Source organism: Erithacus rubecula (genome assembly GCF_903797595.1).
Source record: "Erithacus rubecula genome assembly, chromosome: 6".
Lineage (NCBI taxonomy): Eukaryota > Metazoa > Chordata > Aves > Passeriformes > Muscicapidae > Erithacus > Erithacus rubecula.
Window position 1 is genome coordinate 3,731,241 of NC_136688.1, and position 14,291 is coordinate 3,745,531.

The following is a 14,291-nucleotide window of genomic DNA, read 5'->3' on the forward strand; positions in this document are numbered from 1 at the left end:
AACAGGGCAACATAACCTTTGCAGACACTTGAGCAACTTTTGAATTTTCTCAGTTGGGATGGGAGCCTTTGCTTTCCTGGTGAAAGAGGCATGACCATGGGCAGTAAACAGCTCTGGGGCAGTGGAGAGGACACAGTGAAACTGCATTATGAATATAAAGAGAGGCTCAAAACTCTTCCTTGACCTCACCACCTTTGCTGGCATGTGGGAAGAGGTGCAACAGGGGTGTCTAGAGGAGTCCACAATGTCTTGTCTGTCTCTTTCATGTTTCCGCTCTATTTTCCTCTTTGTTAAGTGATTTTTTTTTTAATTACTATTTTGCTCTTCTCATGCTTGTGCAGCCCTGGTTGTACTGATAGCTTGCCTTTGCCCATGGCTGAGCATTAGTGGTTAACAGCACAGCGTGTCCCACCAGCTGGTGTATGGTTGGCCCTGGAACTGATGATTTTTGAGGGATGTAGTGTCCCCTTTGCTGTCACCAGAGTGGATAGGATTCCTCTGGCAGCAGCACTAATGCAAGCCTTTGGTTTTCCCATTTTGTCCTTGCCTGCTCCCTCCGTTAGTTCTGGTGGCCCAGGAAAAGAAGTAAACTGTCTTGCTCAGATGCTGGATGCTGCTTGGCATGGGGAATAACTTAGCTCTGTTTCCCAAAATGTCTGTTCTTTGTTTCCTTGGCCACAGCAGCAAATTGGAAGTGGTGGGGCCATCTCAAAAATCAGAGGGGATTTTGCCTTTGCACATCAAAGTTTGGGGGTTGAGGGTTATGAAACTGCAGATGACTAAACTGATCTCATGGGATATTGCCTTCCCTTGGGTGACCATGCTCCCAAGGGTTTGTTTCATTCATGCATTAAAAATTGAGTGACTTCACTGTTGTTAACTGCAAAAATACAAGTTTTTTCTGCTTACTACAATAGCTCAGCCACACACTGGGAGTTTTGGTAAAGAAGTAATTACACTTCACTTTAGGGTCAGCCAGAAAACATCTTTGCCACCAGCTTTCCTCTTTTTCCTTTTCCAGTTTTTCCCCTTGAAGCCATCGAAGCCAAGAAGCCCAGTTCACACAATGCTTTTGGCATCAGTGGACCCCTCCTTGCCACGCATCGAGCAACCCTGCAGCAGCCTGGCAGCTCTGCATCCTGACACAATCTGGTGTGAAGGCGTGGGGACATCAGGAAAAGCAAGCTGCATGTTCCTCCCCCCTTGGCTCACCCCTCCTAGCACTGCAGGACACAGAAGTTGAAAGTTAAGCTTTTGAGTTACCAGCAATTTCCACTTTGTTGCATTATTGACTTTGCTGCAGCGCTTTTATAAGCCTGTTTATAAGACAATAGACAATGGGAGAGGTTGCTGAGACTCCCAGTGGACATATGTTGACAATAAACCCCTGTAACGGAGGTCAAATGTGTGTTCCCAGAATAGCAGAGGGTAACTTACTGCCTGAGGAGCGTCACACGGCAAACGAACCGATAGAGAAGAGAAGTCTGATTGTTTGAGCCACTGAGTCAGCTTGGCCCAAGAGGACTAATTTTCCAGAAGATCTGATCTCTAGTTGCTGCAAGGATGTGACAACACGTCTCTCCCATTGGTAATGCTTGTGTGTCTGCAAAGGTCCCTGTAGTCATAGCTATAGAGCTGTTTGAGTGGATTTGGAGCACAGAGGCAGCGCCACCCTGAATGTCATGGTTTTGACCAGGTGCCCCCGTTGGTGGAAAGCCTCTCTCCAAGTGAGACACGAGAGTGAATCAGACACCAGTTTCATGTGGGTGGGGTGGTTTGCACAGTATTGGGGGAGTGAAGAAAATATAAAATCCTATTTTTAAGAAGTTGTAACTTAGCTTTACTTTTCCCTTGAAGTCTCCTTGGGCGGGAAAGCATTTTTAACACATGGTTTGCAGAAAGAAAAAAAATACTGACCTAGTGGAGAGTTCATATTTTGCTGACTACTTCAGCTCCTCACAGTTGCCAAAAAGAATTCAGAGCTTCTTTTTTTCAGTGGCTGAAGATACACTGTGCTCTGATAGCCAGAGGATAGTAGGATGGCTGAATGAGTAGGACAACCCATAGTCATTTGTCTCAAAGACTAATTACTGCCAGGTAGGCTGCTCAGGTTGGGTTTCATGTTTTGGGAGCATCACACCAAGCTCTCCCTGGTGCTAGAGGAGCTGTGCTGTCTGCAAGGTGTTTTGAGTAGCAATGTGAGAACATATGTGAGCACTGGGATGGATAGCATGGTCTGCACAGGCTCCAGAAGCATTTTGGCAAACAGAAACTCTCTCCTTGAAAAAACATGGGTGTCAATCCACAGAAAATGCATCCATCTACAAACTGATCTGAGAAAATCCGAGTCTCCTCCATGTCCCATCTCCACAGCAGCAGGGAAGTGAAGCTGCTAATGTGCAATGACAACAATTGTCCTATGTTTAATGCTTATTTTTACTCTTCTTTCCTCAGTTTTTCCTGGCACATGAATGGCTGAAAGTAAAGGCACTGCACCTGGTGAAGTGAGGGATATTACAGTGGGAACACATGCCAGGGTTACCATTAGATCCCTTGATTGGCATCACAACAATTTTGTGACAAACTTTGTCTTATGAACATCCAAAGCTCAGACAGGTGTTGGTTTCTTGTCATTCTGGAGCCATTTAGTGAGCATCAAGCAGCAGAGATTGGAAGCAGCTGCACTGTAGAGGTCATGTTGGTGGGATAAATACATTTTCAGAAGATTGTGTTGCTAAAGCCAGTGGAGTCACTTAAAGACCCTGAGACATGTGAACTAGGACCACATGCCCAAGTTATCAGAGGGCTCTGCATTCTGGCCAGTCCCTCTTGCTTTGCACAGCTGTGCTCCATTCAGCTTGCAGGCTGGGCCTCCAGTTCAAATGGGCATGGACTGGAGTGTGAAGAGTGACAGGGTCAGTGGTACCTAGCAGAAAAACTGGAGGGATGGTGTTTCCAACAAAATGTGTGACTTCACTATTTCCCAACCAAAATATTGGTGCTTCTTGGTTATTGAACTTCTGCAGCCAAATTCTCATCCCAGTACATGGATGGTCTTCACAGCAACTGGCTCATTTTGAGCAAAATTCCTTGAAGGTTTTTTTGCTGGTGTTGTTGTTTGGTTGGTTTTTTCAACTGTTTGACCTAGAATATATAGGTGGTAAAATAATTATTGCATCCCTGGAAAGATGTATTTGTGGAAATCTTCTTCTACCTTCATGAATTCCACTGCTAGTGGTAATTTTTCCCTGAAAAAAGGAAGCTAGCAGTGACAATCATGATCTGGACACCCCTTTGCTGGTATAGTAACACCCTGAAAGTCTTGCTGAAGGAACAATTTATTTAGGTCTTTTAAATTATCTGCATGTCTTTTGGATGGGGAGAGTCACTTTCTTGAAGGTTTTGCTGTCCTGCCACATAACACACTTCTCCACTCTGTGCAATCCATGGGAGAGAAAAGCGAAAAGAAATGCACTCTAGTTACAGCAGGTGGATGATGAATCTTCACATCCTTTTTAGCTGTTACTTCAAATTCTTCCCAAAAACAAGAGAATTCTAGGAGGAGTGGGAAAAGTATCTGTTAGAAGGTCAAACAAACCAAGCAAATTAGCACAGAAGGACCCAGCTAAAACACTATCCTGAAAAGGAGTTACCCATCTTCACCTTTTCTGAGTTGGAAATAATATTGAGATGTTTCTTCTCCATTCCCTAGTAAACAGGTAGCAATGAAAATGTTTTGGAGGCATTTAGACATCAATAGCCATGGGAATAACAGAATTGTAGAATAACAATTGTAGAATTGTAGGTTTTGGTTGGAAGAGACCTTAAAGATCATCTAGTTCCAAACCCCCCTGCTGTGGACAGCGTCTCCTTCCACTAGAGCAGGTTGATCAGAATCCATCCAGCCTGGCCTTAAACACTTCTAGAAATGGGGCTGGAAGTGAATCCCCATCAACAACTTCTCTGTGCAACTTGTTCCAGTGTCTCACCATCCTCCAGGTAAACAATATTTTGCTAATATCTACTGTAAACCTACTCTCTTTCAGTTTGAAGCCATTCCCCTTGTCTCTACATTGTCTTCTAGAAAGTCCCTTTCCATCTTTCCTGTAGGCTCCTTTCAGACACTGGAAGGCTGAAATTAGTTCAGCCTGAAGCCTTCTCCTTTTCAGGTTGAGTAACCCAAATTTTCTTAGCCATTTCTCATAGGAGAGGGGCTCCATCCCTCTAATGAACTTGGTGGTCCTCCTTTGGACTTGTTCCAGTAAGTCCATGTCTTTCCTGTGCTGGGGACCAAGTGTCCCACCAAAGCCACTGACTCAGTTGCCTCATTGGCTGAGCTGTCCTGTAAATGAGAAAAGGAAAATCTTCCTCTACCCCACCAACGCTTTACAAAGTTGCTCAGGAAAATTTGAAATGCAGTCTCATGTTAACTCACAGATTCCAGATATTATATAACCTGAAGCTTTCCTTGCTGCCCTCAATAATTCCTGCCTGCACTCACACATCTGAACACTGTTGCACACATGTGCAAAATCCAGGGTGACTTAACCTTTATTTTATCAAAATCGAATGTTTGATTTGCACATAGAAAAAAAATAGTTGCTCCTGTGCTACTTACACCAAATTAATTGCTAATTCCTCCAAACTCAGATCATGGGAGCCTGATATTCAGGCTCTTGGAGAAGAGGCAGAGGGGCCTGGTGATGATGGTCACCATGCCACCATGTGTCACCATGTATCAGCTTGATGAGAAACAACTTTGTCCACCACTGGTCAAGACTCAATGCAAGGATGCCACTCAGCAGTGACCAGTGGCCTCACCTTCAGCTATCTGTTTAAATTTTGCTTAAGAAAACACAATCCTTGGCTTGCTCAGCTTAGATGCTCCATTACTTTTAATGTAGATTAGCTGATCTGTACCCATCCATGTCATATTATCCCAAAGCCTCCATAGCTGGTCATGGTAAGGTCATCCTCCCCAACTGATCAGACTATACTGTTCCTCTTTTCTTCTCCACTATTAGCAGTGGAGAAAGTGAGGAGGACAATGCACAAGGCTTTCTTGTACTTATCAAGTGAATATTATTTCTTGAAGAGTTTTGCAGTTGCTTTGAACCTCCTAAGTTCTGGCCTAAGATGGTTCTGTGTCATGGGAGTAGCTAAACCTTGATTAAAGCAGATTCTCCTTCCAGTAAACTGAGATGGCAGCAAGGTTTCCACAGATGGAAACTGGAATGCTTCATGGTCCATGGGCCATGAGATATTTGGGTGAACTGGTTCCTACTGGTTCTTTTGCTGCTGTCTCAAAATCATCAAGTTGCCTGCTGTGTTACTCACCATTTGGCTGAAGGCATCAGCCCCTCTCTCCTGTCTTCACCTGCATCTCACTGTTGCTGGTTAGAAGTTATTATCCTTTCTGATGTCTGAACTGCCTGGGCGGTTGCTTTCTGAGCTGCTTTCAGTTCCTTGCCAACCAATCTGAAGGGGCAGCATCCTGCAGCAGGAGAGTGGTTCAAGATAGTAAGTTGTCCAGCTGGCTCAGTTGCTTTTGGAAGATGTGTGATCACGCTGTAAATAGAACCATTTCCTGTGCTTTTCCTCCCAGACTTTATCTTGTTTATTCATGTGAAAGGTACCTGGGGAATAGCTGCGCCTGGCCTTGGTTTTAATTTATCTGCATTTCAGCAGAGTCATGTCATTACATTGGTGCAACATCAGAGTTGGAGGAAATTCATGAGGGTGACCTATTCTTGATAGCCCTTTAAGTGTGGCCAGATGGAGCGTGACCCACTGGTGGCCACACATTGCACAGTGAGGAGCAAAAGTTACAGGGTCTGGCCGGGAATATACCAGAACTCTCACCACAGCTTGCTTAAGAGATGGTTTTGCTTCATGAAGCATAAGGCAGAGCAAGCAGTAAGGTGTTTCTTGGAGGTCTGTGGTGCCCTGATCAAGTGAGGAGCTGCTCTCTGCCTCCTTTCTTCCAGAGGTGTTTGGGGAGCCTTAGGTTAAGCAGAGGAGCTGCAAACATGACCCTCTATGGCAGCATCTCCTGTGTGGCTGCATGTGCATGGGATTTCTGCTCTGCTCTCTTGTCCCCAGTCATTGTGGCTTTGGAAAGCTGCATTTCACTGTGCCAGTTCCCCATGTGTCACCTGTAGCACTTGGAGCAAGAAGTTGCCTTGCATAGCCATATCTAAGGAACCCACTTTATTAGCATCTTCTCTGCAAGGATCTCAAAACACTCAATACAGGGAAATTTTCTCAGGTTTTGCCAAAGGGCTGCCTAGAGCCAAAGGACAAAGGGATCTTTACAGAAACACTTTCAAACCAAGCTTCCTGAATGCTTTTCCAGGACCTCTTAAGGAATGGTGCTCTCATCTAGTTCTGGTTCTTGTGGCCACTAAATATTTTTTCAGTGTGTGACTGAGAACCCTTCACTTTAGGACTCAGGAGAACACTTAACTCATGACTGCTTCCATGTCACCATTAAGTCAGGGCAGCACAGGAAGAAAATGTTCTGAGCCACTCAGATGGTGATGTGGGAAGCAAATATTTAGCAGGGGCAATCCAAAGAGCCAAAGGATGGGCACCACTTGCTTTGGGAGGCAGCAGTGGGGTGGTGAAATGCTCAGAGCTGCTGAAGGGTACACCAGTATTGAGGGAGACAGGAATGCCTTCACCTTCACCCAGTATTAGAAGCTCAGGGTTAGAAGCAAGCTGGTTTATGGGAGCATGAGGCACGAGATAGCCTTGGATCACCGTTTACCATTTCATTACCACCTCATATAAAATGTTTTTAAAGAAAACCTTGGTTTCTTACAGCCATTTAATAAAGCTGTAGAAAGGAAGATAGAGTCCTGCAGCATGTTGGGGAGGTGGGATTAGCTGATATTCAACCACTCCAGCAATGCACTTGGCTCAACACCCCTCACAGCCTTACACGATTTCCAGGGCCTGAAGATCTCCTGCAGCTGGGCCTATCACAGTGGTTTGTCCCAGGTGAACATAGCAAAACACAACTTCACTTTCTAGGATTAAACTCCACGATTTCCTTGCTCTTAAGCAAGTTGCAGCTCTCTGGGGTCAGCAGCAACTCGGCCAGATCCTGCTTTCAATTGCATACAGATGTAAAAGGCAGGGTAACGTGGTACTCTGCTATTCCCCCTGGGCTGAGCTGCTCTGCTGGATGCTGTACCTTTCCCCACCCAGTGGGAGGCTGGACAGATCCCCCCAAAACAGCACAGTGACCCACTCCCCAGTGTTGCACTGGGACATCGTGCGCCTCCATGCTGTCTGGCTCTTCCACGGCTGGGAAAGGCTTTGGATGGAATTCATTCATTGCAATCAAAACCCAACAAGTACTGGAAGAAAGTTCAAATGTATGTGAAATAGCTTGTCCAAAAAGCTGGCAAAGGCAGCTTATTTTTCCTGTCTTACAAGAAGTTATGCAATCAAGTGATTAATTACCCGTGGCACAGTCTGAGGGGTGAAAGATTAATATTCCTGGAGACTGCTGCTGTTGACCTTGTGTTATACCCAGCATGGGAATAGCCTGAGCTTCCCAGCAGAATAAACCTTGCCCAATGGTGAGATTGTCTTCTCACTATAGTTGAGTGAAGAGGTTAAAGTTTTATTTTTCTTCTAAATTCTGTCCATCCAGCAGGAAATAGTACCATCAAAAGTCTCCCGCCCATCTCCTGGAGAAAAAATAAAGCTCAAGTCTTTTCTAATTCCAGGGCTGTGCCTCAGCCAGCTGCAGCAGTGGAGTGGGAGCCTAGCCTTGGACATGGGGGCAGTTGGGGAATGTTGTAGCAGCATTGTATGCATTAACCACTTTGCAGACAACGCTGGGAACCATCGCCACTGGCTGCAGTTAGTCCTGGGGGGACGAGCCTCAAATTCAGTCACAATTGTAAACACTGGCTCTTGCCTGCACAGCACTGCTCATTAATGCACATTGTAATATGAATTCTTTCCTGGGGGAAGAAATCCTGGGATGTGGCAGAAGTTCAGTCTGTGTGCGGTTGCAGCGCTCATTCATTCATGCTGCTCGTCATGTGCAGCCCAAGGGTGCCACGTTTCTGTGTGTAGGAGGATGTGCCTTCTCCAGCACATTGCTCATTCCACCTTTCTTCCTCTGCACCAGCCCCTGTGCAGCAGTCACTTTCTGCTGGAAATCCTGCACTGCCTTGCTCTCAGCAATCTTGCTTGCACCAAAATTACCTGCTACTTTTCCTAAAAGATTGCTTTTCAGCAGCTTTTAACTTTACCAGAGTGTTCACTTCAAGGTGAAGTTATTTAGCCAGGGGAAGGTGCAGTAAATCGTCAGTCCTTTTAGCCATTTGAGGTACAAGGAATAAAATGTCACTTTCCCTACATATAAAACCTTGTCCACTTTGTTTTTAAGTGTTTTCAACACCATTCTTTGGAGTATATCTTCGTGGCTAATTTGCAGAGTTGAATACTCTACTAAGAAAACAAATGCTCATTATTCAATTTTAAGCTACACTCAGTATAGAAAGAGGGAGTAAAAGAAAGAGCTCCTACAATTTTTCTTTCTCAAGTAGTGGTTTCCATCAAAGCAATTTGGCATGTGAAAGCTCCCAGTGAAGGAGAGAACCAAACACAAGTAAGGAAACCAGAAAAAACAGGGCGGGGGGCAGGGGGTTACTTCATGTGCATTAAATGAAACCTCCCATAATCTTTGGTCTTGTGAAAAGATCTATAGTACTGGTGCCAAATAATTCCTCCCAGCAGGAAGACTGGACAGCAGAGAGGCTTCCGGGGCCAGTGGGCGCCTCAGCTAAAACAAATGGAAGGGATGAGGCCAGAACAGTGAGATGGTGAATGGGGGCTGGGTGGAGGGCCTAGAAATGGACAGTGTTAACAGCCCCCAGAAAGGCTGTGACAGACCTGACTTGGTGCAAAGTGGAGCTCAGAGCTCCTCACGTAGTCAAGGGGGGCACTGGGGGTATGACTTGTGTGTCACTGTCAGTCTAGAAGAGCTTGTGCCCATGGCCTCTCATCCTGCCACTGGGCATCACTGGGGAGAGTCTGTCTCCATCTTTCCTCCCTCATCAGGTATTTATACACAGTGATAAGATGCCCCTGAGCTTTCTCTTCTCTGGGCTCTCCCAGTGCCTCCCCACATGATGGATGTTGCTGTCCCTCAGTCATCTTTAGGGCTCTTTGCTGGGCTTGTTCCAGCACATCCATGTTTTTTTCTGGGACACCCAGGAGTAGACCCAGCTCTGCAGGGCTGAATCACCTCCCTGGACCTGCTGGCAGTGCTCTTCATAATGAAGCCCAGGGTGTTTTTGGCATCTTTGCAATGAGGCCATGTTGCTGGTTGATGGCCAGCTTGTCATGCACCAGGACATTAAGGCCTGTTTCTGCAGAGCAGTTTTTCAGCTGGCTGACCATCTCCCAGTCCATACTCTGAGGTTATCCTTCTCCACGTTCAGGACATCCCATTCCCCTTTGAATATTGTGAGATTCAGGTTGACCCATACCTGAAGTCCCTCTGAAAGGCACCACAACCATGTGCTCTGTTTCCATAATTTGCCAAGGGTGTCCCCAGACCCATCACCAGGTGATTAATGAGGAATTTGAGCAGTGCCAGCCCCAGTATCAGCCCCTGGGGTGCACCACTAGTGACTGGCCTACAGATGGGCTACATGCCACTGACCACAGCCCTTTGACCCCAGCACTTCAGCCAGGTTTCAAGCCACCTCACTATCCATTTATGTCATCCATATTCCATCAGTTTGTCTGTAAGGATGTTATAGGAGACAGTGTTGAAAACCTTGTTCAAATTGGCATAAATAACATTCTCTGCACACCGAGCCACTCATCTCATTGTGGAAGGCTATCACGATGGCCAGGAATGATTTCAGCATATCAAATTCACCAGAGCATGAGGTTTTGAGAAACTGGAGAAAGGGAACCGCACCTCATCTCCCTCCGGCCTTGGTTTTCATAATAGTTGGAGGGAAATTGGTGTTTTAGCTTTTGTTGTAACTAAGAATGTCTGTCTCCCTTCTGGGGAGTTTTGAAGGAAAGGCAGAATTTACTGTAAAAGCTTAGTTATGTGTGCTAGAATTTTTGTCTCTGCTTTGGCATGGATTTAGAAAAATAATAATCATTTAAAAATAAACCTAGCTATTGTATTTAACCTTGGCCCGTGCAGCCAGTGATATTTTGTAAGACGTTCCAGCTATCCAAAGATTCTTTTCACCGAAGCTTCCCTTCAGGAAACAAAATAAATTAATGATACAAACAGGAAGCAGCTGTCTTTTCCTAAATAATAATTAAAATGGGGTCCCCTTAGCAGAAAGAGGAATAAATGGGAGGGGAAAAACCTAAAGTATTGTCAGTTTAATTTTGACCAGCATTCAGAGGACAGGCTTAGAATAATGACACAACCTGTGAGGCTGGGAGGACTTATTTTCTTATGAGCCATTTTTGGATTTGAAAAACAGATAAAGGTCTTCACAAGGGGCAGATGAGCAAGACAAAGGAATGTTGCTCTCTCAAGGCACACAATCTGTCCTCTTTCAGTAGTATTCACATGGAAAGAAACATTAATCATTGTAATCATCGATGCTGTTATTCAGCGGCTTTCATCTGCTATCAGCAATCACTAGGAAATTCCAGGGTGTTCCTGGATGTGCTTTTTTTGATGTGTTTTTTTTTTTTTTTTGTCTTTGTCCCAGACTGTTGGCTTGACACAGTTCCTTGAAATTGCACTTTAAGAAGGAAGAGGGACAAGAGAGATGGAAATTCTCGTCTCCTTCCAGCTGGCTGGGAGAAGGAGGAGGTGGCAAAGAGTGTGCTGGCTCCTGCTGTGGCCCCAGAGCTTGGTCTGGTCAGGATTTCCAGATGTGGGGGGCCCTTGACCCTGTGGGCTTAGCAGCTGAGCCTGTGGGTGACTGCAGAAACAGACTGGCCAGAGGAGAGAAAACCATGGGACAAAACCATGGCCAGCAAAAGCCACAAGCTGCTCAAGAGCTGCCACTCTTGATCTGTCACTGCCTCTAGGTGATGCACTGCATTGATACAACATGGCAGTGCTGGGGAAGGTGCCTTTCTTAACAAGGTGAAATCACACCTTGTTAAAAATTAGGTTTGAGTTTGCTCCATCTCAGGAAATAATGTTGGTGTGTACATGGCATGGCCCTGAGATGATTTGGGATGCACCTGCAGCTGTTGTTCTGCCTTTTGCTTGAGTGGGTGGAACTGGGTGACAAGCAGCACTGGTTATAAAAGGAGTGGCTTAATGTCAGTTTTTATGGCTTGAATCAGAGTTCCAATGCAGAAAAATCTGTGCCATAAACCCAGTGCCACCTCCCAAACTACAGAGTGGGTGGAATAAACAAGCCTTAAGATTTATTTATAAGATTTCAAGAAAAGAGCCTTCTGTCCACTCCCAAACATATCATGGAATTGCTGGATGTGGCAGGTGAATAAAAAAGAAGATGGCAGAAAAATGGGTGACATGCCTTATGACTCCTGGTGTTTGAGGGTACCATCAGGCCATCTTAGGTCTTTAGAGGCACAGAAACTCCAGAAAGGCCTCATGTCAGTGGCCATGTCCATGAATCAGAGTTGGCACCAATTTGGATTGAAACTTTTTAAAACTGTTTGTTTGTAAGATGGGAAGGCAGTAAGGACCTGAAAAAGATTTTGTCATGGTCTGTTTACTCTGCACTCAGCAACCCTTATATCTACACAACTTTTCTTCCATCTTTTTCACTTTGTACCTTGTCTGAAAAGTTGGTATTCTCTGAGTGAAGTGAGGAGTGGTATATGTTCATTTTTAACTGGGCACGGCAGTCTCCTGCCACTCATGTCTTTAACACTAAGGGAACAGACCTAATCTTGTGGCAAAACTGCAAATGCTTCTTTTAGCAGCACAGAACTTTAAAGTGTAAGAAAGTTCAGCCAGGACTGTCCGAGACACTTAAGAGCCTTCACTAGGTCACAGGGAAAACTTTTCCATGGAAAAATTTATCTTGAGTTACTTTCAGATAAAGATGGTGCACTCACAGTCATCAGGGAAATTTCCATCCATGTTCCCTCTGTGAGAAGGGAAACCTGTTATGGGCCTCTGAAGGAAAACATCACATTTCAGCATGAGGTTTTTGCAATTCTCTAATGGAACTACAGTCCTGTCACTGCTGCAAATATCCCACAGCAGTTGAGATACAGACTCTGCATCTTTCCTGCCATGAGGCACACTGGAAGAATAACACAAGCCAGGGATTCTCCTTCAGATGCTCAGAAGGAAGGCAGGTGAGCTGACGTGTTATGGGCACAGCACAGCTCTTAAGACAGAAAATTTCAAGGACAACAAAAGAAGGAGTTGATACTTCCCTATTGATATGGAAGTGTCTCCACAGGGTCCCAAGAAACTGAACAGCTGGAAATGTGATCACCTTTGGTTTTGCACATGGCACTTCCACAAGTGAGACTCCTAGCAGTGGTAAAATTCTAAAACTTGGGAGAAATTTTCAAGAAAACGCATTTTTATCAATGCTTAGATTCACAAAGCACACACACCAAAAAAAGAATAGTATTAAAAGGAAGACATATGTCATTTGAGGCCTCTTGACTCCCGACAGTACATGTGCCCTCATTTTTAGTTTAAACTAAATTAATCTATTAAGGTACAGGAAACCTAATTTCACATCTGACTCTTCTCAGGCAGACGCTGGAACACCAAAAAAGGCAGTTGGGTCTTTATTACAATGTACAATTCAAGGGAAGTGAGGGGTATTATTCATGTGGGTGTGACCTGATGGCCATGCTGATTCACTCTTCCACTCCAAAGCCCTCCCTGTCCTTCCTAAGCCTTGCAGCTCTTGGCGCCTGCTCTTACAAGGGTCCTTATTTGGTGAAGAGGGCTACATATTTTGGCCTACTCTCTTTCCTCCCTGATGCAAGTTATTGTTGTGGAAGTGGCTCACAAAGGGGTGGGTTTTTTTGCCATTTTTTTTCCTTAAACATTAGGGTTCAAGCTGCTAAGAATAGCTTCTGCCATTATTTGAGCAGCAGCAGAAAGTAATGGGAGCATCAATAATGTGAATGTCACCTGAGACAAGTATCCCACTCCACCCATTGTGACAGTAGTCCACTTTTGGAGATCTCCAAGTGGTGCTTGGCTAATTTCGAAACTTCCTCAGTGGGGATCCACAGTTGGTGTGACAAAAAGGATGGCAAAGTTAGGACCCTAATTCTGCATCAAGTAATCCCTGCAGTGCTGCCAGCATGCTGATACTTGGACATCATCGACCCCAGCAAGTTTAGAACTGCAAGAGAGCTAGGGGGTTTGTTTCCACAACAGATGGCTTGCTATGAAATCCCAAAAATCTTCATGCATTCATCTCAGAAGATAGCTTGTGCTGTAACCATGCATGCCTCACCCTCTAACTGTCTGGGAGAGAGAAGAGGGTCAGCAAGCTACAGGTATATGTATTTTCTCATGTTCTTTCTTTTTTCTCCAGACCATTTTTTCCTAATTCCCCTTCAGAGGTCACTGCTGTTCTCCTTCCTTGTAGTTTACAGCAGTTTCTCAAAGTCACAGTGAGAGACCCAGGCCAGGGGAGCAGCTGAGAAGAGGTGAAGGGAAAGCTAACAAGGCCACTTGGTTGTTATTCAAAGACTCATCTTTCAAATACCGTTTTTCAGAGAAGAGAGGGGTGAGAAAGGCTCTGACTGTCATCGCTACAAATAAAGCCTTTAAAACCTATCCCAAGAAGGATGAACAAAGTCCCAAAGCAGTTCATCTGAGATATGTGCAGATTTACACATCTTGGCAGCTTTGGCAATTTTTAACACAGATGTCAATAAGGACTCAATTTCCATAGTCAGACTCAGTACCAAGTGGTGACCAGAGCAGAATTATAATTGGCTGCAGACAAACAGTTGGGTTCAGAATAGTTATGACACTCCTTGCTAAGATGGGAACAAACAGGGCATCGAGGAGGTGAGAGGTAGTGGTGACTGATATTGATATTACTGCCAAACACTTGATAGCATCAAACCCTTAGACCAAGCTTTTTCAGGCATACAAGCCTTAAGCTGTTCACAGAATCTGTCTGCCAGCAGTCAGGAGCTTCAGCTGCTCAGTCAAATGCTACCTGGGAAAAGGTGTGCACGGTGCTTGAGCTGTGGTAGTGGGTGAGGGTGCTTGAGGGTGGTGAGCTTTGGGAAGGAACCATGCAAGAATCCATCTTATCTCTGTATGAAGTTACATCAGGACATAAAAACAGCTCTTCTGGGTCAGA

The 14,291-nt window shown here is 45.0% G+C and overlaps 1 protein-coding gene across 1 annotated transcript in view; it reads left to right on the forward strand.

Moving 5' to 3' along the window:
- LOC306804006 (uncharacterized protein) overlaps window positions 1–2,489 on the forward strand; it is a 172,566-nt gene extending 170,077 nt beyond the window's left edge. Inside the window, exon 11 of the mRNA XM_079310070.1 lies at window positions 1,022–2,489. Within this exon, the coding sequence (XP_079166196.1) occupies window positions 1,022–1,243 (222 nt within the window). The 3' untranslated portion in view covers window positions 1,244–2,489. The remainder of the gene's footprint in view (window positions 1–1,021) is intronic.
- Window positions 2,490–14,291: the final 11,802 nt, after the last annotated feature.